At 40.6% G+C, this 25,148-nt stretch overlaps 2 protein-coding genes across 2 annotated transcripts; one reads left to right on the forward strand and one right to left on the reverse strand.

Annotated features, from left to right (window-relative positions):
• Positions 1-12,470: 12,470 nt before the first annotated feature.
• ACRALDRAFT_2020627 (glycosyltransferase family 2 protein) lies at positions 12,471-20,073 on the forward strand (the record flags this gene model as incomplete). The annotated part of the gene is made up of 11 exons (XM_071020026.1): positions 12,471-12,475; positions 12,573-12,610; positions 17,550-17,657; positions 18,241-18,250; positions 18,282-18,380; positions 18,429-18,458; positions 18,499-18,553; positions 18,589-19,356; positions 19,423-19,765; positions 19,835-19,890; positions 19,954-20,073. The coding sequence occupies 11 exons, from the start codon at positions 12,471-12,473 to the stop codon at positions 20,071-20,073; spliced, it is 1,632 nt and encodes a 543-aa protein (XP_070874256.1).
• A 109-nt stretch (positions 20,074-20,182) lies between these two features.
• On the reverse strand, positions 20,183-24,940 carry ACRALDRAFT_2020628 (uncharacterized protein; the record flags this gene model as incomplete). The annotated part of the gene is made up of 8 exons (XM_071020027.1): positions 20,183-20,220; positions 20,276-20,323; positions 20,360-20,381; positions 20,430-20,451; positions 20,483-21,920; positions 21,976-22,159; positions 22,312-22,568; positions 24,862-24,940. The coding sequence occupies 8 exons, from the start codon at positions 24,938-24,940 to the stop codon at positions 20,183-20,185; spliced, it is 2,088 nt and encodes a 695-aa protein (XP_070874257.1).
• Positions 24,941-25,148: the final 208 nt, after the last annotated feature.

A 25,148-nucleotide genomic window follows, 5' to 3' on the forward strand; every position in this document is an offset into this window, starting at 1 on the left:
CCTTTACCCAGATAAGGCTCCTAAGGGCTGGGTTATAAAGGAAAATACCGGAAAAAAGTAATAGAATCGGGTTTCTAAAAGCACTAAGTCCTCCTCCTCTTCTAGGGGCAGATCCAGGTCCCTAAATCCCTAGTATAAGAAAAGGGAGGACGCTATTATGGCTCTCTTAAAGAACTAACTGCTTTAGACGCTTATAAATAATAAGGATTCTATGAATATAATCCTTAAAAAGTAACCTAAAGAACCCGAAGAAGAAGAAGATGAATCGATCACGTTCGAAGACGTCCTCCTGAACCCGGAAGCCGAGGATATAATGGATATTAAAGAAGTAAATATAATAACCCAAAATCCCTAGAATACTCTATATACTAACCTGAATATAGGTGGGATAGTTAAAAGGATTTTCAGGATTTAGGCAGAGAATAGGTTTAGCTTAGACTTAAATTTTTGTATAGATAGCGGAGCTACCTTTTATATAATAATAAATAAATCTCTTTTCTTTATATATAAAACCACTACTAGGCTTATTAGTTAGGGTAAAGTAAATATAATAAAGATAATAGGCGTAGGAAACTATATTATAAAGTTTAAAGATACTAGAAAAACACTGTTTCTAGAAAAGTGCTTTTATATTCCTAAACTAGGAACTAATATAATAAGTCTCCTAAACCTCGATAGCAAAGTTAGAGGTTTATCTAGTAATAAACAGCTTATCCTTCTTAAAAACAAAATAGTAAAAGAGTCCCTTTATATATATATAAGAGCTAGACTTTTTAGAGGACTCTACTGGGCTATAGCTAGGCTAGTTATCCTAAAAGGTGGGAATAAAGAAATTAATATAATAAAGGAAATCCTATAAAGCCCAGGATAAAGAATAAGGAAACAAAGAAATCAGAAAAATCTAGACCTCTAGAAATAAAGAGACTAAAATAATAAGAAAAGAACCGTAAAAATAAAAGAGACTATATAACTATGGTATAACAGAATAGGCTATATAAACCCGGTTGCTTTAAAAAGCCTATATAATAATACCTCTCTCTTTAAGGACTTTAAAGTATCAGAATAAGAAATTATAGATATAAATAGCTGTGATACCTGCCGCCGCAGTAAGGCTATTATACTAGCTAATAAAGATTTAGTTAATAAATATAAAGACTTCTCCTACCTAGAAAAGGTATATATGGATCTCTGCGGCCTAATAGAACTAATAACTTATAATAAGAAGCGCTGGATTCTACTAATTATAGACCGTTCTACCCGGTTCTTCTGGGTAAAACTACTGCCCAATAAATCAGAAGTAACCGTTGTTTTAGCTATAAAAGAGTGGAAAATACTAGTAGAAAATAATAACTACGATATAAGAATAAAAGAAGTAGATACTGATAGTGGAAAGGAGTTTATAAACGCCTCTTTTAAACGCCTTTTCTAAGGCGTAAAACATAATATAAAACCACTATATACCCATAAGACTTAAGGCTTAATCGAACGAGCTATCAGAACTATAATAGAAAAGGTTCGTAGCCTGCTTTTCCACTTAGGACTACCTCGATACCTTTAGGGAGATACTGTATATTCAGCAGTATATATATATAATAGAACCCCGAACTTAGCTATAGGCTTTAAGACCCCTTTTAAGATAGTTAAAAAGAAGAAGCCTAATATAAACCATATTCGGGTCTAGGGCTCTATAGCCTACTATAAAAACAATGACCCGAATTAAAAGAAACTAGATAGTAGAGCTATTCGTGGTGCCCTTATCGGTTTTAACGATTATAATTATAAAATATATAACCTAGTCTTAAGAAGGATCGGTTAGCTTAGAGACGTATATATACTAGAAAATCAGTTTATACACTCTTCTTTAGACCTATATACTAGTAGTATCTCTCTCTAAGAAGAACAGGTTTCTAACATAGAGCCTTATCAGCTTCTAGAAAAAACTATATAATAATAGGTCTTAAAACGACCCTTTAAGTCTATCTAAACTAAAGAAGAAAATAACTTATATAATAAATCGAGGAGTCTACGAGTAGTAATAGGCTACGATAACCCAGATAGACCTGTATACACTGGCCACTCTAGTATATAAGTTAAAATACCTTCGAGACCGAAGTCAGCTTTTAAAGACTATATATTAGTTAATGATAAAAATAATAAGCGCTTATTATACTTAATAGAAGATACCACTCTTAGAAACCCATAGTTTCAAATAGAGCCTTACTACCTCTTAACTATAAACTCTTTATTAGAACCAGCTACCTATAAAAAGGCTATACAAAGCTTAGATAAATCAGAATAGATAGACGCTATGGTAGCAGAAATAACAGAGCTAGAAAAAAGAAAGACCTGGGATTTAATAACTATAAAAGATACGCCCCTTAATAAAATAAAGGAAAAATATAACGTCCTAGGCGGACGATAGGTCTATAAAATAAAACTAAATAATAAAGGAGAACCAATAAAATATAAAGCAAGATAGGTTATATAAGGCTTTAATTAAATACTCGGAATCAACTACTTAGAAACCTTTTCTATAACCTGCAGACCCGAAATATATAGACTTGCCTTCCTATTAGGCGTTTCCTTAGGCTAGAAATTCAGGCAGTTCGACGTAATAAACGCTTTCGTTTATGCCGATATAGATACTCTGATATATACCGTTTAACCAACGGGTTTTGAAAAGCAAGAACGGAATAGTATAACTATCTATAAGCTAAATAAAGCTTTATACGGCCTGAAACAGAGCCCTAGACTCTGGTATAACTTCCTGGTTAAAATCTTTACTAAACTAGGTTATAAAGTCTCCGAGTTTAATAAAGGACTCTTTATATATTATAATAAAGGAGACCGAGCTATATTCCTTTGCCACGTAGATGATATCGTGGTTATAAGTCCCTTAGATACTATAATAGATCACTTCTATAAAGAGATATCTAAAGATATTTTACTAAAAAACTTAGGTAAAGTATATACCTTTCTAGGTAACGAAATAAATATAAATATAACTAAAAAGACACTCTCTATAAGCCAACTACTATATACGAATAAAATACTAGAAGGGTATAATAAACGAGCTCTTAAAAAGGTAGATACCCCGTGTATTTATAAACAGGTCCTAATACTAAACCCTGAATAGGCGTTAAAAGAAGATATAAAGAAATATTAATAAGAAGTAGGAGCTTTACTATATCTAGCTCTTCACTCCAGGCTAGATATAACCTATGCTGTTAATAAGTGTGCCCGATATATAAGTAACCCCTCGAAGGAACACTTTATAGCACTAAATAGAGTCTAGGCCTATATAAACGCATATCCTAATATAGGTCTTCTATATAACTGTAAAAGAGATAACCTATATATATACGGTTACTCTGATACCAGCTTTTCAGATATTCTCGAAGATAGAACGTCTACCTTAGGATATATATACTGCGTAGGAATAAATAATCCTATTAGCTGGACCTCGTCGAAACAGAAAGTCGTTGCTTTATTAATAACAGAAGCCGAATATATGGCTCTAACCGAGGCTATAAAAGAAGGAATCTATATACATAATCTATATACTGAACTCATAGATAACCTTAATATAAGATTCAGTAATAATAAACCGAGGATTCCTACTATTCTTATAGACAGCGAGAGTGCTAAAAAGGTCGCTAAAAACCTGGAATTTCATCAAAGAGTAAAGTATATCGATAGATAGTTTCATTTCTGTAGATAATAGCTACAGGAAAATAATATAAAGGTAGTGTATATAAACACTAAATATAATATATCCGATATAATAACTAAAGGGTTACTAAAAGAGACTTATAATACACTCTGCGGCTATATAAACCTAGGTTATAAAGACGATACACTACCAGAATATAACCTACCACCTTATAAAGAAATAAAAGAACTTAAATACTAGGTTTTCTACCTATAGACAGGTTTTCCTAGAATAAAATTAAGAAAGGGGTTTTTTAATTTTTTCCCTATAAGATAATAAATATAGAGGTTTTCTTTTTTTTTCCTCGCCTTAAAAATATATATAGACTGAGAAATAACTAGCTAAGCTGCACCTATTATATAGGAATCAGCTCACGGGGGGGTGTTAGTACTATACCCAGAAAATAAATATAACTATATACGGTATAGTACGATATACGAAACCTCCTATAAGTCAGAGACTTCCTAAGTCCTCTAGAGTCCCCTAGGGACCTCCTGAGTCCTCTAGAGTCCCCTAGGGACTTCCTGAGTCCTCCAGAGTCCTCCCGAGTCCCCCCGGACCCTAGGTGGACCCACGGACCTCCAGGTAGGCCCACGGACCTTTAAGTAGGCCTATAGACCTTTAGGACCTCCGGAATAACCCACGGACCTTCAGGACCTCTGGACACCAAATCAGTAGCTTGAATAAACCGCAGGAAAGGACTATATATATCAGGCTGCCCGCCTCCCTCTTCCTTTCCTTTTTTCTCTCTCTCTCTGTATCTTACTTCTACAGTCTTCACAGTCTTCCACAATTCAAACTGCCTCTTTTACTCTAGATCTTCCTCTTCCGTTCTATCTCTTCGTGACCGTTGTAAAAGGGGTACTCTAAGATAGCTAGGCTACTTACCGACCTATTAAAAGGGGGTGGTTAGCTAGGGGTATTCACCCTTTCTAATAAATAAAGAGCGTCTTTTAAGAAACTCCGAGATACGTTCTAAGACGCCCCCGTCCTCCGCTATTTCGACCCCCGTCTTCCTATTCGAATTAAGCCAGACGCCTCTAACTTCGTAATTAGCGTAGTTATTAGCTAACTAAAGGACTATACCTAGTAACCCCTCGTGTTCTTTTCTCGTAAGCTTTAAGGAGCTAAGTTAAACTACCTAACCTCTAATACTAGGCTTATAGCTATTTATAAAGCGTTCTATTATTAGCGGCACTATATAGCCTATACCTAAACCCTAGTTAAAGTCCTTACTAACTATTTAAATTATAGCTACCTCTTAAATAAGCCTTGTATTAAGGTATAGTATACCCGCTAGTTAGAGGAGTTAGCCGTTTATAATTTCGAAATTCGTTACTATCCGGGTATCCAGAACCCTGCTAATAGACTATCCCGTAAGCCCTAGCACGCCGCTAACCCCGCCGAAATCGATTAAGAAAGGCGCCGTCCCGTTAAAGATTTCACGAAGAAGTTTATTATTAGCCCCCTAAAGCTTACTAATAAGGAGAAGCCTACTCTGCTAAGACTAAGGGAGGAAGTTATTAAAGTATAGAAAGATAACCCCTTTTATTCTGCTAATAGTAAGCTACCCACCTAGTAGACTCGGGACGCTAATAAAGTAGTCTATTTTCGTGATTATCTTTTTATCCCCGATAAGTCCGGTCTTTAAGAAGCAGTTATATAAGCCCTTCACGACGCCCCTACTACTAGCCACTATAGTATAGGCAGAACTAATAAGCGTATTTCCGATACCTTCTTCTAAGAGTTTATATCTTACGATATTAAGAAGTTTATCCTGAATTATCCTATTTATTAGCGCACTAAGCCTAGGCACTATAAGCCTTGTAGCCGTCTTACTAGTTTACCTATTCTAAGCCGTCCTTTTTAAGAGATTTTTATTAACTTTATTACTAGCCTCCCCCCGGTTACCTACTAGGGTAAAAAAAAGAGATATAGTACTAGTTATTATTTACTATTTAACTAAGTACGCCCTATATGTCCCTTATAGTAATGGGTTATTAATAGATAGGCTCGCTAACCTCCTATAGTTATATATCTTTAGTATTTTCGGTCTCCCTAATAGGATTATCTCCGATTAAGGCTCCCGTTTTACTAATAAGTTTTAGACTACCCTTTATCGCCGTCTCGGTATTCACCACTAGTTATCTACCGCTTTCTATCTATAGACCGACGGTTAAACGGAACGTTAGAATCAGAACTTAGAATACTATCTTCGATCCTACTATTACCTCTAGCAGGACGACTAGGTAAAAACGTTATCCCTTAGTTTATATATAATATAGCCTAGTATTCCGCTATTCGTTAAACTCCCGCCTTTACCCTAATAGGATTTAACCCCTAAGGTCCCGATAAGATTAAGTTACCTAAGTCCGGAGAAGTCCGCGCCGCCTAAGCCGAATAGCGTGCCGGCCACCTAGTATAAAACCGTTAAGCTATATAAATCCTTATCTAGCGCGCGTAAAGGACCTATAAACGTTATTATAATACCAGTCGTATATATTAGCACTTCTAAGTAGGTGACTACGTATTACTTTCTTCGAAGAATATTAAATAAGGCCGGCTAAGTCGTAAGATTTCCGATAAGTACCTTAGTCCCTTTAAAGTTATCGGTATAATAGGTAACCACGGGTTAGCCTACCGGTTAGAAGTCCCTTTATCTAAAAAGCTTTATAACGTCTTCCCTATTACGCTTTTAGAACCTTAGGTCTCTCGCGATAGTTAGCTTGTACCTATCCCTATAGAAGTTAACGTCGAGCCTTAAGAGTCGGATAAGTATAAAGTTAAAAAAATCCTTAGTCACCGTTATAATAGGAAACGCCGCGAGTATCTTATTAAGTAGGCGGACTACGGATTCAAAGATTACACTTAGGAACCTAAAAGTCACCTGCCGGACTCCCTCTTAGAATAGTACTATAGTTAAACGCCGCGTTAAGTCAGTTAATCGTTATTAGTATAGGGTTACTACTTAGTAGTAACGCCGTTAATTATTAGTATCTTTATACTCTAAAAAGCAAAAACAAAAAATCCTTATATCGTTTATAGTATAGCACTTATAGTACCTATTACCGCCCCTCCCCTTACTACTTATCCTCCTACTCCGCCCTTTACACTAGGTACTCTAAGCTATAGGTAATCCTCTAGGCGTAATCGGATATCTTATCCCGCTATTCTTACTTAATTTAAGCCTTTTTCACAAAGCTCGATATAGTCGCCGCCTTCTATAAAATCCGTATAGCTCCCGGGTATAAAAGTAAGATAGCCTTTAGAACGCGCTTTAGTCTTTTTAAGTAGCTAGTATACCCCTTTAGACTAAGCGGCGTACCCACTACCTTTTAACGCTATATTAACTAGACCTTATAGGAGTTCCTTAACGACTTCGTTATAGCTTATATTAACGATATCCTAATCTATTTAAGTAGATCTTATAAGGACTATAAGGCGAAGGTCCGACTAATACTATATAGGCTTATAAATACCGGCCTAAACCTAGACCCGGCTAAGTACGAGTTTAGCGTAATAATAATAAAATATATAGGCTTTATTATTATAATGGATAAGAGAGTGCTTATAACCCTAAAAAGTTAAAAGCTATCCGCGACTAGGAGGCTCCTACCTTTATAAAGGGAATATAAAGCTTTTTAGGATTCGTAAACTACTACCGGATATTTATCTACGAATTTATAGGTATCACGGCCCCCCTCTTAGCACTAATAAAAAAGGACTGACTTTTTAGGTAAGGGGCCGAAGAAGACACCGCCTTTAAGGAGCTAAAACGACTTTTCTAAATAAAACCCGTTCTATAGTTATAGAACCCAGACTATAAGACTATACTAGAAACTAACTATTCGGGCTACGTGTTAGGTAGTATCTTATCCTACGTAAATAAGCTAGGATATTGCTATATAGTTATATATTTTTTATATAAGCTTACCTTAGCAGAGTATAACTACCTTATTTATAATAAGGAGGTATTAGTAATTATAAGCTATATACTCGCTTAGAAGGCAGAACTAACTAGCTATAAGTAATTCACAATACTATTAGACTATAAAGCTCTTAAGTACTTTATAACTAAACGGTCCCTTACCGAAAGGTAAAGCCGTTAGGCCGGCGAACTAGCCTAGTTTAACTTTATATTAGAGTACCGGCGAGGTACTAAGAACTTCGTAGCGGATATACTCTCTTATCACGAATAGGACGCCCTAAAGGATAGTTTTAATAACTAGGAATAGGGGCGGGTAATTTAATTAATACCTAACTCCGCGATCCCGAAAACGATCCTTAAGCCGATAACACGGAGGATATCCGTTAAGCGTATATTCGAAGTAAATAAAGACCTTTAACGACTTTAGGACGAAACTATAACGACTAACCCCTAGTACTAAGGGGTCCTTGCCGCGATTATTACTAAAGCTCGTAGCTTTAACCTATCCCTTAGACTACGGCTATAGATTATGGAATATTCTTTTAACACCGCGGGATATATAACCTTCTAGGATCGTTTTTAGGTTCCGAGCTCCGGAGAGGACTCGCCGCTAAGAGGACGCTTAGTATAGGCGATCTATAACTCCGTAATTAGCGGTTACCCGGGTAAGGAGAATATAATCGCTATGATAGCCTAATAGTTTTTCTAGCCCGGTATAAATAAGGATATACGGAAGTTAATCCGTAACTATAATCCGTATAATAGGAGTAACTAATAGCGGAATATAAAACGCGGACTACTAAAACTATTACCTATACTAAAGCGAATCCGTAGCCACCTCGCGATAGACTTTATAATAGACCTATTATTTACCGGTAAAGGCAGGGCGCGGTTCTTATAGGTAATTATAGACTAGCTAATAAAGTTAATAACGTTAAAGGTAATAAAAATAATAAAAGCGGAGGCCTACGCGGAACGCTTCCTAAACTATTATTTTAGGTTTTATAGTATACCCCTCTTAATCGTTAGCGACTAAGGCTTAAACTAGACCTAGAGGTTCTAGCAATACTTTTATAAACTTATAAGGATTAAGTAGCGACTTAGTACGGCTTATTACCCTTAAACTAATAAAGGAACTAAAAAGTTAAACTAAGATATTTAGGCCTACCTCTATATCTTTATATACTATTCCTAGGATAACTAGGGTCGCTTATTACCCGCCGCGTAGTTATTGCTTAATAGCTAGCAGAGCTTAATAACCTAGCTAAGCTCTTTGTTCTTAGAATACGGGTTTTATATTAACCCTATCTAAATCCACGACCCTGTACCCGTACACCTAAAAAAAGCTATAGCTTATAATCTACGAAGTCGCTTATAAGAAGCTATAGAGTTTATATAGGTAGCTATAGCCTTAAAGTAACTATAGGATAAGGAAACCGCGAATAAGCGGCGACTCCTAGCAGAGCGCTTTAAAGTAAAAGACCTTACCTGGCTTTTTATAGCTAACTACTTTACGCCTAGGCCTTCGAAGAAGCTAAGCTAGCTATACTAGAAGTATAGAGTAACGAAAGTAATTAACTCCTATATTATCGAGTTAGATATACCCTTAGACATATATCCTTATTTTTATATCGATATCCTAAAGCGAGCTAGCCGTGACCCCCTCCCTAAATAAGTCGTAACCGACCCCTAGCCTAAACCGATCCGGGACGCCCTCCACGGCGATAAAGAGTAGGAAGTAAAAAGTATCCTATACGCGCGGAATAAACGGCGAGGTCGCGGTGTACGATATAAGGTATTAGTATACTAGGCAGGATATATAGAACCTACTTAGGAATTACTAGATGCCGTACTAGAGACTAAAGCGTTAGACTCCTTCGAAGCAGAATATAGTCCCGCTAATAAGAATAACGGACCCTTACACGAATACACTATAAGGAGCACGCGAGGATAAAAGGAACTGAATATAAGGGGGGCACGATTTATAGCCGCGAATTAATTAAAGGGGGGGAATTTACTAGCCCCTTTTCCGGTATCTAAAAAGGTAATTAGTGCCTCCGTAAAGGACTTTAATTAGCGGCGTTATTACCCGAGCCGCCCTTATTATTATTACTACTATTATCGGTAATAGGATTACTACCCTCCTAAAAGGCGGGAAAAATACCCTTTAGGAGGCGCGTTATCGTAGCGCCCTAGTCGCGAACCTCCTAGTAGAGGGCCTTTACCTTATAGCGGAGACCCTTATTATTATTAATAGGGGCAGAGGTAAAGGCGGTGTTAATAGTAGTGGTAACGGGGGCAGGGGTTTCCTTAGATAATAAGGTATAATAGTCGCCGCGAGCTAATTTAAAGGCCTCGCGGAGCTAGACTAGAGTTAGCGGAGACCTTAAAGAAAGTCCGGGAATACTTATATTATCGTTATCTGGATTATCGTATATAGCTTAACCCGCGGTAGCTATAAGATAGACGAATTTAGCGGCGCTAGGGGGGATCTAAGGAAGTTAGTCGCGATTACTTAGCTTATAGATTATAAGGAACTTACCGGGCGGCACGTATAGGATCCTATAGCGTACTTATAGCACTTAGGCTTTTTATAGGCAGCGCCGGGCCCGGATTAGTTATAATACGTTTAGTTAAATTTTATTTTAATACCCGCGGTACGATTAGTGTATAGGCGGTAGAAGTCGTTATAATAACGACTAGGGGGGTAGCTTAGCCCGCGCTATCGCTTATTAGGCGTGATAGGCTACCGGAGCGTTAGTAAGGCCCTTATAGCAAAGTATAGACTCTAGTCGTATACCTCTTCTTTACTAGGATACTTACTAATACTTACTATTATAGCGATAACCTCTTTAGCCACTTCCTAGGTAAAGGGGGAGGGGGAGGCGATATCGCTAATAGCTAGCTGCTTTTTAACGGTGCCCTTATAGGCGTAGCGGGCGCTATAGCGGGGCGCGGATATCTAGATATACTTTATTAGCTATAACCTAACTAGATTTACGAGAGGACTTATCAGGAGCCTTATAATAGTTAATTAAATAGTTAAAAGGATATTATTTATTAAATTAATAAAAAAGACCACGAGTATAGAATAATTACGCTATAAGTTAGCGAAGAACGATACAGCCCTAAGTATAGAATAAGTAATAGAGCTTACTATTAAAATAACGTTATAGGCTTATAGAGGAAGAATTAATTACGAATAAAGAACTAGGCTAAGCTACGCTTATACTATAATATCGAACTATAGAATATAATAAAAGCCTATAAAGCTATTTATTATAATAGTTTACTAATAAAGAAGAACGAGTAACTGGGCGTTTTTAATATAAAGAGTAAGCGCTTAGCGTAACGCGGAATACTAGTAACTTAGGAGCGAAGTCGCCGCGAACGCTACGCGACTTGAATATATCCGATATAAGGGAGGATACACGCCTCCCTCGCGACGCGTTTAGGTAAAAACAGATTCGGTGCTTAGTTATTACGGCCCTAGAGGGGGGAGGAGGGGGGTAATATCACGGGTTAAGCCCTTAAAAGTATAGTTCCGGTATAAGGCCGGAACCGCTAATTAGCACGTAGATCCGATACTTAGACCTCGATCTGCCCTTACCGCGGATTCGTATAAACCTAGTAAATCCTGTACGTCTTTATAAACCTTTTCCTTTCCTTTCCTTAATTCTAGCTAATATAATTATTCGGCCTTACTTAGTGCGATTAACCTATAACTAGCCGCTTATAGTTTTAAGCTTATAGTCCCCTTCGTAGTTTCTTATAAAGCGAGTAGCTCGGCTTTCGTTAAGGAGGTTATAATAGTCGACTATCTTAGGGCTTTCTAAACTACTAAACCGCCGAATAAGCTAATATAGTAACCTTATAAGGAATACCGGGTTTTAAGGTTATTAATAAAGGATATAGCGCTTATAATCACTCTAGCCTATATTACCTAGCTTAACTCCGTGCCGTCCTAGATTATTAAGTCCTGTATCACGTATAAATAACGGATCACTTATTCCGCGGCGTCTTAATATTCTTTTAATGGGTTAGTTAGGAACCTAAAGAGCGAGGAAACAGAAAACGCGATATCTAGCTATAATATCACTACTATATAAAGCAGGGAGCTAACCTTTTTCTAATACGCCTTAATATCCTATAGTATAGCCTAATCCTTATTTTTTATAAGCTCGGTAGTAGGAATTAGTATACTAGGATATATATTCCGATCTGCCTCGTTAAAGCGAGCTACGATCTTTTCGATATAGGACTTATACGATAAGAAGATCTTTCGGTTAGGTCTATCTATGATAATATATATACCTAGAAACGACTCTGCGTCCACGTTCTTAAAGAGCTTATATTTATTTCTTAATCCCTTAATAGCTAAAAGAGCTGCGTATAGGTGGTCCCAGTAATAAAGAAACAGGATATCGTCTATACAGAACGCTATAAAGGCATCCCGAGCTTCTAAAAGGAATAGGCATAGTTTCTCCTTATTATAAACTAAACCAATAGATACGAGTATAGTAATAAGGTTAATATACTATAAAAAAGGAGAATTACGTAGGCTATGTAAGGCCTTATTAAACTTTAAGCTTATCTCGGGCTTCTTAGAGCTATCTAATAACTAATAGATTACCGACTAGCTATCTTTATTTCTTTTAGCGTTAATAAAAGCGTTAACGATATTAAACTACTTAATTTCTAAAGAGTACGTTTACTCCGACTAGGGCATTTGTTTATTCCGACTAGGGCACCATTTTTATAGCCGGTGCTAGTCGCCCACTACCATATACTTTCTATTTACGTGTAGGATTAATTGGTTCAATTACTTTAATGAAGTTGTATTATTCAGATTGTCTTTTTGCCTTTAGATACGATCGTTAATTAACTATAACGAGCTACCTTCCTGTAACTCGATTACGCGTCCCGTCCCAGCTCTTTTTACATCCCAACCAAGATCCAGGCGGGACTGGGTTGCCTCCCACAGAATTTGGGTTTAATTAACCCCGACCCCGAGGGCGATCACGGACAACCTTATCGTTGTTTTAAGAACTGAGCGGTGAATAGGTTATTTCGACGTTATTAGGCGTTGAAGATAGATGGATAATCGTGAAGGAAGCATACAAAGTCGAAATCGTGATTAGATAATCTAATTAATGAAAAAAAGAAGTTACGATCGTAGGCGGCTGGCACCGGCTATAAAAATAGTACCCTAGTCGGAATAAACAAATTCCCTAGGCGGAATAACCGTACTCTTTCTAAATCGGTCTATACTATTATTGCTACTATTATGCGAAAAGACCGGGAAGCGAGCGTAATAGTATAGGTTCCCTTAATTATAGAGGTCTGTTATAGGTCTCCTCGAATAATAAAGCGCGATTTATATGGCTTTAAAATACTCTCCTTATTAAAAACGTATATAAAGACCTATATTAGGGGAATCGGCCTTATATTAAGCTAGCTCTGTAGAATCTCACGCTATATCTTCTTTTCGAGTAGGTTATTTACTTCCTAATACACTGCTTCCTTACATTATAAGCCTTTAGGCTATAAGTAAAGGTCTTTTTAGTGCCTCGGCGGAGGATTAAGGTTATCGCGATATATAGGGTTATCGCTTTTAGACTTAAAAGAAGCCGGTGCTTATATACTATTCCGAAGAATAGCCGGAACAAGACCAGATCCCTAGGACTGAGTACGTGGTCACGTGATAGCCATAGCGTCCTAACCCTAAATATGGGTCTGCCCCTCTACACTACGCAGCTTAACTAGCCAAAATACCGCTTACTATAAGTGGCATTTATACCCGCCCTAGAAACACTTCTTATAGCGTTTAGAAATCCTATAAAGCGAAACACACCGGGCAAAATTATCCCGGCCCGCGATCTAGGCGTTAACGCACCCTTCGTAGGGTATATGAAACTCCTCCCCTATAAACCCGGCAGGCGGGTTTTTAGCAGAAAAACGCTCCTTAGGAGCTTTAGCGGTGCTGCTACTAGTATTAGCGGTGGTAGCAGTATTAGCGGTATCTTTAGCGGCCTTACGAGTATTCTTCTTTAGCTTAACTAGTAAAAAGCACTTATCTCTTCCGTTAGCGACTCACTCACTTTAACGGGCTTAGTGACGCGACCTGCCTTGACGGTAGCCTTCTTTATAGCGGCCTTCTTAGCCGGGGCATCGTTCTTATTAGGATCCTACTCCTATTAGCACTTATATAGCCCTTCTAAACGCTTTCGAGCTCGGCTTATTATAGTAGGAGAACGGAAAAGGAATTTAAGAGCTAGGGAAATACAAATTAAGAAGATATCATTACAAACCCTTAAAAACGTCAAAAAATCGTTAATAAGAAGGTTTTTTAAGTAAAAGAACTCGATTTCGGCCACCGGGCTACAAAGATTATATATAGCGAGCTACCTGCTAGCCTTTACCTTATATCGCTCTCAGGTTACTATTCTAGGCTGCCTATTTGCTTTATCCTAACTATCCCCTTCAATTTGTTTTGTATTATGTTCATATCTCTTTCAAACAAGTTTTTCCTTTATGATTTTCTATTAAACAGCTCTTTAAAGCTATTTTAACTACAGTTTCCCCGGGCGCATTCCGAGTATTTTTAAATAAATAGCTCGAAATAGGGGGTGTATCATATAACTAAATAGTTTATATAAATACAGTTGTACTAGGTACGGCTACGCAGCGCGGTCTTTGGATTCAGAGCTCCTAGGCTATTAGCCACTAGAGCAGGAGTGGCTTATAGATAAAACAGGCTACTAGAAAGGGATTCCGATTAGTTATATTTAGCCGAGGCACAGCCTATATATATAGCTCAGCCTTCAGCGAGCCTGAGGTTAGGAATCAAGGCAGTCTATTATATCTATATAGCTCGGTTCGGTTAATCACAGCTTCACGTAACAACCTTTATAAGCGTGACGGTTACTATAATAAAGATAGGTTATCTATACTCGTAAGTTAGTAAACGCGTACTAGATATAAAGTCCCGGTGACTATAGACTTATATCGATAAAGTTTAAAAGGGGATATAATAATAAGAATTAACGGTAGAAGAACGGAAAGTAACTAAAATAACAGAGATCGAAAAGAAAAACCTAGAACGGGATTACCTTACGATGTACTAATATAATATTCCCCTATACTTAGCTTAAGAGGAATAAGAAAACGTATAGCTAAATAATGTTACAGCTTATAGGAGAAAGAAATAAAGCTATGCCATAGAACCAGGAAATCTACGTTTATACTATAATTATAGACATAGAAAATAATAAAGGCCCTTAAAACCGTCCGATACTATATTTAGACAATAAAAAGGAAGATATTATAGGGCTATTATTTAATATTCTAAGTAAGTATAGTAGGGAGGACTAGGAACCGGCGAGGAGTACGACTAGATCGTTATAAGCTCGGCGTGGCTTAGGCGTATAGACTAACCTAGTTACCTATAAGGAGGGCGTTCCTATACATAGGCCCCTAAATACCTCCCTTACTTCCGTTTTAGGAATACTAGCCGGCCCTAAGTTAACCCACGCCGAAGGAAGGGGGGGGGGGGGGGGGATAATGTTCTAGGTAAACACTATTTTAATATAGTTCCGGTATAAAACCAGAACCGCTAATCAGCGCGCGTGTCCCTTGCTTAGGCCACGCTGCGCCCTTATAAGGAACACGTATAAACCTAGTAAACCCTATACCCTTTTACTATTTTCCTTCTTTCTTCTTTAATTCTAGCTGATACAATGATTCGGCCTTACTTAGTGCGATTAACCTATTTTTAGCCACTTATAGAGACTCTTAAAAGAGATTTCTAAAGGTGCGCGCTACTCTAATCAGGGTCACATAGCTTAAACGAAGTGAATATAAACGTAGCAAAACTTAGGGCCAAAAGTATAATAATAATATCGGATAATAGTCATCTCCTCAATCTAGGTGGCGTCGCCACGTATATGAAATATATAAGATAAATGGAAGGAAGCGCGCATCTATGATGTCACGTGATATCCTAATAATATAGCAGCGGGTACCGATCCACTAGTCTATATTACCGAAATAACCTTAGAGTCCTTTATAGCAGAGGCTCCGGCCTAAAAAAGAGGCAGCGAGAGGTCCGTAATAGTGATTATAATATACGCGTAGGCGATATAAATTCACGTCCAGCTGCCAGATTTCCTATAGGTGGAAGCCTTGCTATTCATAGCCTATATTGTTAACCGGACCCTGATATAGCGGCTATAATAAGACTCTGTGCAAGATAATCTATTAATAAAAGCCGTAGATTATTTACCTCCGCGCCTATAGTTATAAATCCTGCTTATAACTAGGGCTACTATTAACTCGGCCGGAAAGCAACAAAATCAACTAATGTCACGGGCCTATATTCCCTGCCTAAAAGGCTATAATTACACTAATACGTTTCGTATCTAGGTACCAGACATTACGCGAATTATTCGTATACGCTATATACTACATAATAACTAAGTCGTCTTTAATAAAATCCTCGAGACTCCACAGAAAGGTTTATATTAACCATTAGACTAGTAATTTAAGGAGATTATTAGTTAAGTCCGCTAAGAAGAAATGAATAAGGCTTTATGGCAGCTGTAAAGAACTCTATATGATAAGGCTAAGCGCTTCTATATATATATATATAATAGCGTTCTTCGAGCTTTTTCCTTACTCTAATAAGGTTAGTAAATCTTAAAGACCCTATAGCGGGCCTCGAGACTTAGCGTAGAACTATCTATAGCCTCGTAACTAAACTTGTTTATATCGGACTACGAGCCGTTTATAGCCGAATAGAGGTACCCGTTTACAGCAGTTCGGGGTAACCCAGGTATAGTCGCCCCGGGGGAAAAGCTCGGACTAGAGCAGACTATGCCCAGGATTAATTACTAATGCTAAGATAATTATAATCTTGCTAGTAGTTATAGCCTACTTATACTACTACACACTCTACTTTAGGTAGGTCTTATAACGGCTATCGTCACGGGCTATATATCTATACGGCAGAAATATAGCAGGTATAGTAGTAATTAAATAAATAGAGTCTGGATCTCCGGGTTTAATACTAAAAGATAAGCCTCCTTTATTTATATATATACTGGTACGCAATATATATACCTAAGATAATAGCATATATAGACTATTATATATAGTCACGTACTCTTCGTACATAGGATAAAGAGGGCTATAAATACTAAACAGAATATCTATAAATAGTAGTATTCTATTAAAAAGACTATAAAACCTATATTTTTAGTATTAACTAGACTATACTCTATATCACTGATTGGCTTAATATTCCGCCTAACATGCATAAAGTATTATATAATATATATTGTGGAGAAAGCCCGGCGTTAAATTAGCGGCTTAGCTGCGTTATCACTTTTATTAAAATCATATTGGAATCCCGCTAACTAGGCGGAATTGAGTACCGGTATTTATACGCCCCCTGTTCGGTATTTGCTGTCCACTTAACCCTAAATAAGAAGATAACGCGAGCGCGCGTATAAGTAAGATCTTGGCTGTAAATGTTATGTACCTGTACACGTTAGAGTAGGTAATCAGGATTACGTGGTGTGTATAATAAGGTCACGTGACTAGGGTATTAGGATTATATAGTGTGTATAATAAGGTTATATAACTAGGGTATTAGGATTAGGTAGTATATAATAAGGTTACGTGACTAGGATATTAGGATTAGATAGTATATAATAAGGTTATATAACTAGGGTATTAAGATTATATAGTATATAATAAGGTTATATAACTAGGGTATTAGGATTATATAATATATACTAAGGTACCTAGCATAAGGATATTATATATTCTTAATACCTTAGGGTTAATGAATATAGAGGCAGAAACAGTAGTGATTTAGTGGCTTAAGACATCTGGTTTTGATTACAGAGATTGAGGCTTGTCGTGAGGTACAGGTACGCAGTATATGCGGCCAAGATCTTGCTTATGCACGCGGTCGCGTAACCTTCCAAAAATGGATTGAGTGGACAACAAATAGTGAACCGGGGGCGTACAAATACCGGTACTCGGCGGAATTATCGAACGGGGCCTAGATACGAAGTAGTACGGAGTATAGACACGTTAGACTTAGTCTATACTATAACACCTCTTTAATTATATTATAGGATACATTTAAAACCTTCCTAAATAGGAAAGTTTTAAAGGTTCGAGAAATACATCTGCCCTAATAGCCACCGAGTCACCTAGCTATTATATTATCCAATTAAAAACATATAAAAAAGATTATAATACACCTATAAACGTAATATATAATATAACTATCCATAACGCTGGCCTTACGCTTTAAAATAGTCGTATAATATACCTATACAACGTACGCTGCGTAGGGGGCAGTTCCTATAGATATTATCGCCGTTACTTTAATGATTTCAGCTTATTAAGGAGCTATAAAGTGGATTAACAGGATACCAAGTTAACCTGGTTCGGTATATCTAAACCCCTGTATTTTACATAGAAAAAGCCCTGCTCTCAATGTATCTAATTATACCCTACTCCGTTTATTATCGTGATATTATTAGTGTCTTCAAGCTCCGCAAGTACACTTTGAACAATTAAACAGGGGTTGGGGTGTATGCCTGTTACCGATTACTGATCCTACAGCTGGCCTCATCCCTCCGACGAGAGACCGCCACGACACCTTTCTTTCTTTCAACACCTAATGCGCAGATACCCTCTATCAACTAGGACAGCCTGTGTACTGTGTGAACAGGTAGTTTAAAAATGACTATTTTGCACCACATTACGCAGGTGCCTTGGCCTGCCCTGGCAGTCCTGGCAGTCCTGGCAGTCCTAGCACTGGCAGCTGCATTCCACCAAGCCGTAAACTTTCAACTTTTCCCTCCCGAGTCTCATGCCTTAGGCAGATGCACTCAGTGGACTAGCTGACCAATGACCTGCTATTCGACAGCTCTTACTGCTGCTGCACAGCATCGCTCCCAAACCCCGTCCGGTCCTTCCCTCCGAGAAGACTTATATTACATCGACCCCCGACTCTGATTTGCCCAAGAAGGCGACTCTTTCCTGCTGGTTCGATCGTTGGCACGCCGAGCGCCACGCCTCAGAAAAGAAGACACGCCTAACCGACCCGCGCCTTGTCGACGTCATCCCCGACACGGGGTCCATCGAACCCCCACAAGTCCACATCACCGTTATCATCCCCGCCTACAACGAAGAAGAGCGTATCCTGTCGACCCTGGAGGAAGCCGTCGCCTACCTCGACGAGAATTTTGGTCGCCCTTCTAGCCCGTCGTCCATCTCGACCCCGCGTTCCGTCTCCGCAAATAAGAAGTGCAGCCTGAGCCGCGCCACTCCGCGCCGCCGCATACAGCATGCCGCCGCCTCCGAAGCCGTGAACGGCTACGAGATCCTCGTGGTCGACGACGGCAGTAAGGATCGCACTGTCGATGTATGTCTCGAGTTTTCGCGCCGGCGGGGCCTACACGATATTCTGCGCGTCATCAAGCTGGAGAAGAACCGCGGCAAAGGAGGCGCTGTCACCCACGGCATGCGCCACGCCGGCGGCGAATATATTCTCTTCGCCGATGCCGACGGTGCGTCCAAGTTCAGCGACATGGGAAGGCTCATTCAAGGGTGTGAGGAAGTCGTCGATGGTTCCCACCGCGGCGTCGCCATCGGCAGCCGCGCTCATCTCGTTGGCAGCGAGGTCGTCGTCAAGGTATGTCTCGCCTACAGGCCCAGATGGCGCCAACGTCCGCCTGACTGATCCTGGTAATTTTTCCAGCGTTCTGCGCTTCGCAACTTCCTCATGCGTTCCTTCCACCTCGTTCTCATGATCCTCACCCCGCCTGCCACCTCACGCCTCCGCGACACACAGTGCGGCTTCAAGATCTTCACGCGCGCCGCGCTCCCTCACATTGTCCCCTACATGCACGCCGAGGGTTGGATCTTCGATATAGAGATGCTCCTGCTCGCAGAGTCGGCTCCCCCTTCGCCGGTCCTTAATGCTGAAGGCTCCGTTATTGGCGCGAGTCCTGGCATTCGCGTCGCCGAGGTGCCCATCGATTGGCACGAGGTCCCGGGATCCAAGATGAACCTCATCTCCGATAGCATCCGCATGGCCATCGGTCTGGCGATATTACGTGCTAGCTGGATGATGGGCGTTTATCGACGGAGGTTGACGTGAAGACGGCAAGTCAAGGGGTATGAGGACGACGCTGGGAAATGGAAAGAGCATAAACGGAGTACGTATGTGTGGTCTTTCAGAGAAAGATTGCTACCGAGACCGTGGATGCGGCTTCCAATGCCTGCATAGAGCGAGCGGTCATCGATTTCACTGCATGGCGTCTTGGAGTTCTCGGACATCGCCACCCAGGAAGGGAATGGCATTGGTAGAGGAGGCAGGAAGGCAATGAAACACCCGTCGCATATTTAGACCTGGAGGGATAGGCTATAGGCCTGCCTTATTCATAATTAACATTACGTCTAGATGCGTACAGAACGAGATAGTGAGAACAAGATAACCGAGAACGAACCGTCACCCATCACACCATTCGCCATCGCTCGATATTCTTTCGGAGAACTAAAGGGCTCGCGTGTGTGCGAGTATATGTACACTGTTCCCCCCCCTTTCTCACGGCAAAAGAGATTCCCGGCTTGCGTCTCCCGCTCCTGAGCTGGTAATGCTGTGCATGCACGCCATGCTAAGATTTGCTTGGGACTTCTCCCCCACCCCAAACGTCTCTCATAACATTATGGCTTCAAAAAGGCTGGTGGGAAAAGCGCCTGCACGTGGTTGTCTATTCCCAAACCCCTCCCCAAAAGACACACGGCCGGTACATCACCGCAGTTCCCGCCAAAGGAGCGGCAGGAAAACGACGCTGGCCCGCCACAAAATCAAAACAGCGTCAATAAAGGCGAGAGGTGCCTTGAGGAAGCTTAGGGCGCCCCGTCCGCTCATCACATCCAGGGCGTTGAGCCATATGGCGAGGAAGGCAACACTGAAGAAGTGGTAAGCGAGGACCCAAGGGCGGCGAATCAGTCCTCCCAAGAGACACACGGGCTCGTCGGCGTAGCCGCGGCGGAAGTAATCAAAGCAGCCATTCTGAAGGATGCGCAGGAGGCGGTCGTCGGCGGCAAAAAGCGTATAGAGTGCTTGCGCGAGGACATTAATGATGATGCTCAGGTCCTTGCGGTGCCAGTAGAGGGTGGAGAGCGCGGCTTGGACGGCCGTGACGTCGCCCAAGTCACGAATGCGCTGCGGGTCGAGCAACCCTGTGAGGATGACCACGTCATTGAAGGCGATAGTCATTCCGCCGCCGGTGAGGGGATGGCGCATGTTCATGGCGTCGCCGAGGATGGCAACGCCGGCCATACGCGGCTGTGGAGAGGGCGGGAGCCATGAGTTGGGCATGGAACGAAGTTTTCCTTCGGCGAGGGCGCGGGCGACGCAGGGTTGGAGTTCGGCTGGCAGGGAAGGAATGACGCAGTTGGCTATGTAACCCCGGACGCCACCAACAGAAGAGGACGCCTCGGGTAGCTTTTCGGGCACGTCGATAAGGGCCCGAGTTTCGTGGGTGCCGATTTGGTACATGAGGACTGGGTAGGCTTTACCGATGATCACGTGGCCGAAGCCCGGCTTGGGCAGTGGCGCATCGATCAGCTTGAGGCCATAAAACTTGGACCGGGCGACAGGCGCCTCGGGAAGGAGTTTCTTGCGGAACTTGGAGTTGTAGCCATCGGCGATGATGGTCAGCTGGCCGAAGTAGTAGTCCGCATCCTTGTCGCCCGTTGCCGGATTGGTGGTGCGCGCCTTGACCCCGAGGACCTGGTCCACGTTGTCGCCACTAATGGTGCCAGTCACCTCCGTCTCGACCACCGTGATATTCTCCTGTGCATGACAGGCCCGACGGAGGTTCATGATGAAGCGGCCATGGTGGAACGAACAGCCGGTGGGTCGCTTGACGTCGGCCGTGGCCGTGGCGGCGGTGGACGTCCCCGCGGGCGAGGACGGCACAATCCGACCTTGGTCGTCCACGCCGGGGTACCGGATAGCGACGGGATCGCCGTGGAATATGACATTGTAGCCGTAGCAGGGAATGGCGTCGATGCCCTCTATGCAGCTCCCCAAGCCCAACTTGCGAAGGGCAGCGATACCGCCAGGCTGTAGCAGCTCGCCCACGATCCGATCCGGCTCCTTCAAAGATTTTTCAAGGAGCAGAACACTCCTGCCTTGCTTCCCCAGTGCATATGCCACCGCGCAACCAAAGACTCCGGCGCCGACTACCACGACATCAGCTTCATGATATTTAACACGCCTCTCGGTTCGGGCTTCCACGGTCGAGGAAGCCATCGCCGCCGTCGCTGTGGCTGTGGCTATCACTTATCGCTGTCGAAGGAAAAAGGGGGAGAGAGGAGAGGAATCGTGTGGGCGCTGGGATAAGACGACGAAAGCGGAGGAAAGCGCGATAATGTGTCGATGAGCGAGGGAACTCAAAGTAGGGGAACGTCAGAAGAGGGATCTGATTTCAAGGAAGTCTCAACTTCTCTAGACGCGATAAGTAGTCCTATTAGACCGGTGTGAGACAAATGATGAATAAAGAGCGGGTGCCGGGGAGCCGACGCCAGGCGAAACGAGGGTCGGGAACACATAGAATTAAAACAAATTACAAACTCGACTAGGTAGAGACGATACTGGCAGGTTCAAAGTGAGTGTTAATGAATGTCCCTGCGAGAGTTGAAAGTGGCTGCTTGTGTGCCAGGGGTCGTAATTACCCTCCTGTCGGATGCCAAAACAAGACCAATGTAAAATTTGAAAAGAAGGCCATGCCCATCCATGCCTGGGACCATCCCGTCCCCTAGTCGTCCCATACCATAATACTGGCTGTCCCCGGGGAGTAGTCTCCCCAATCAAGCTTCTTGATTTGGCCCCTATTTTCCCGACCCAAGGGGCAGTACTTATAAAAGTGGGAGTAGCCTAGTAGAAGTTACGTAAAGAGACTAGTTAACTATAAGGAACTGTTAGCCACTTAATTCCCTATAGGGTTAAGTGGAGATACTTATACACAGTGAATTTACTATATGAAGACGGTCTAGTTAAAGTAGCCTTACTTATATAACTTTAATTTATTATAATTATTTATATTATACTTATAATAAGTAATAATTATAATAATAATAAGTATAATATCTAAGTTAAAATAAACAGTATATGGTTATAGCTATATAACTAGACGTCTACTTTATAACCCGCTTAACCTATACCATAATACTATACGTATTATACGTGTATATATACTTGGCTTATAATATATATTATATAAATATACTAGGTATTATAAATACGATATCTTAGTTATTACTTAAGCTAATAACGTGGCGTGATAACCGTCGCGTAGGCTATTAACATAGAGTACCGGTATCCCGGAGAACCCTATCTGGTATCTGGCATAGGCCTTACCCGTTTTGGATAGGTTGCCAAGGCATATTTTCGGACACGAAATTAGACTCTGGGCGTAAGGTCCCGGTACATTATAGAGTCGCGAAACAGGGACGGAAGGGGTTATTCCGTACCGAGATTAGATACGGTCAAGACATAGAGCAGAGTTTTTCCCGAACTTCTAGCAGATCAGATCCTTCTTCTACAGAGTCAATCAAATCAACGGAGTTAATTAAATCAACGGAGTCAATTAAATTAACGGAGTCAATTAAATTAACGGAGTCAATTAAATCAACGGAGTCAATTAAATCAATACATCCCCTGCTAATTTTGTGTACGCTGTTAATACGATACTTACTGCCCGGCGCCTGCTACGTCCCTAGAGGTATATACTAGGTAGCCGACCACTATATTTAGCTAGGAGGATACCCGAGAGATACTTAGAAATATCCATACCATATTATAACTCTACGATATACCAGGACCTTACGCCCAGAGTCTAATTTTGTATAAGGAAAATATCCCTTGGCAACCTATCCTAAAAGGGTAAGGCCTATGCCAGATACCAGACAAGGTTCTCCGGGATACCGGTACTTATTAACATAATAGTCGCTACGTAATCTTTCAGAGTCTTTTGCCAGCCCCGGATCCAGGAAGAAATCCCAGAAGTCAGCTCTTTACACACACATAACTATAGGCTTGCGTAATAAGCAGTAATCCTACGGATCTACGAATTTAACAGCTTTTTACTTAATTTTCCTCTCTTCCGCGCGTATAGCCTACTACTCGTAGCCTAATTTATTTAAAGGTTATAAGCCCGGGTTATTAAAAAAGGAAATTTACTCTTTTCTATCCTATTATTCTACTCAAAATACTAAAAAGGACTCCTGCCTTTTTAGGGCACCTGCCTTTTCAGGCTATCCCTTTATCCTCCCCCGGTCGTATATCTTTATCTCCGACTATACGAAATCCCTTTATCTCCCGAAGACAGCTAATCGAATCGAACCATTCGTTCTGATACCACGGTTTAAAGCTCTTTATTCTTCCTAATACGGTCGCTAAGAGCCGTGCTAAATAAGCTCTTTATTCCTAATCGGGAAGAACTACACGATCGGAATAAGACTCTTTATTATGATCGGATATACTATTCCTTCGTTTTATAAAGGACGTTTTTAAAAAGAAGAAAAATAATAAATATATGGATTAAACGTAGTAGCTTTTTTAAAGCTTTTATAACTACTCCACGAATAATAGCTATAATAATTAAGCTACTTAACTTACCTCGCTGCCTATAATAACAGGATATCGTAACGTGGTATATCAGCTTTTAGTAAAAAGTCCGCCTATAGAACTTATGTATTCGCTTAGTATAAGGATCGCTTTTCTTTATACCGCGAGATTTATAAATAGCTTTACTGTTTAGACCCACTTTTGGACCCACTTTTTAAAGCTAGGCTACTTAAAATCAGACCTTTGGCTTAGTATTGGTTGTTTCTGTCCTTTATTAAGGGACTGACTAGAAGGCCTAGACAGTTTGATATTTGGTCTATAATCGTGGCGTGGAAGTGGGGCCACGACAAATTCATTAGCCTCCCCAAGTACCACACCTATTTTCTATGTACGTTATACATCATCCAGCTTCATCACCCACCACTTAGGCGTTTACTACCTCTAATTCATTCAATCCATCTGCCTTATCCTGATTATATTAACGGTTATTATTAACGCATTAATTCTGCCCTTAAACTTAGCTAAAAAGACTCGGAGTTATGATCCTGCGAGTACTGCTCAAGATGTACCTATGTACATACGTTTGTACATACGCAGGAGGTATGGTACTTAGGGAGCTTGGCGGCTTTGTCATACCCCACGAATAAGCCACGATTATAGGCCGAATATCAATTCGTCTAGGCCTTCTAGTCAGTCCCTTTATTAATAACGTAATAAAGAAAAATTAATAAAGAAATTAATAAAAAATAAATTGTTAAATAACTTAGTTAATTCTAACTTAAATAAATAATAGAAAATATCGTTCTGCTGCTTAAAAATGGCTTAATAAGAGATTGTTAAAG

Source organism: Sodiomyces alcalophilus, assembly GCF_042370955.1.
Source record: "Sodiomyces alcalophilus JCM 7366 unplaced genomic scaffold ACRALscaffold_5, whole genome shotgun sequence".
NCBI lineage: Eukaryota > Fungi > Ascomycota > Sordariomycetes > Glomerellales > Plectosphaerellaceae > Sodiomyces > Sodiomyces alcalophilus.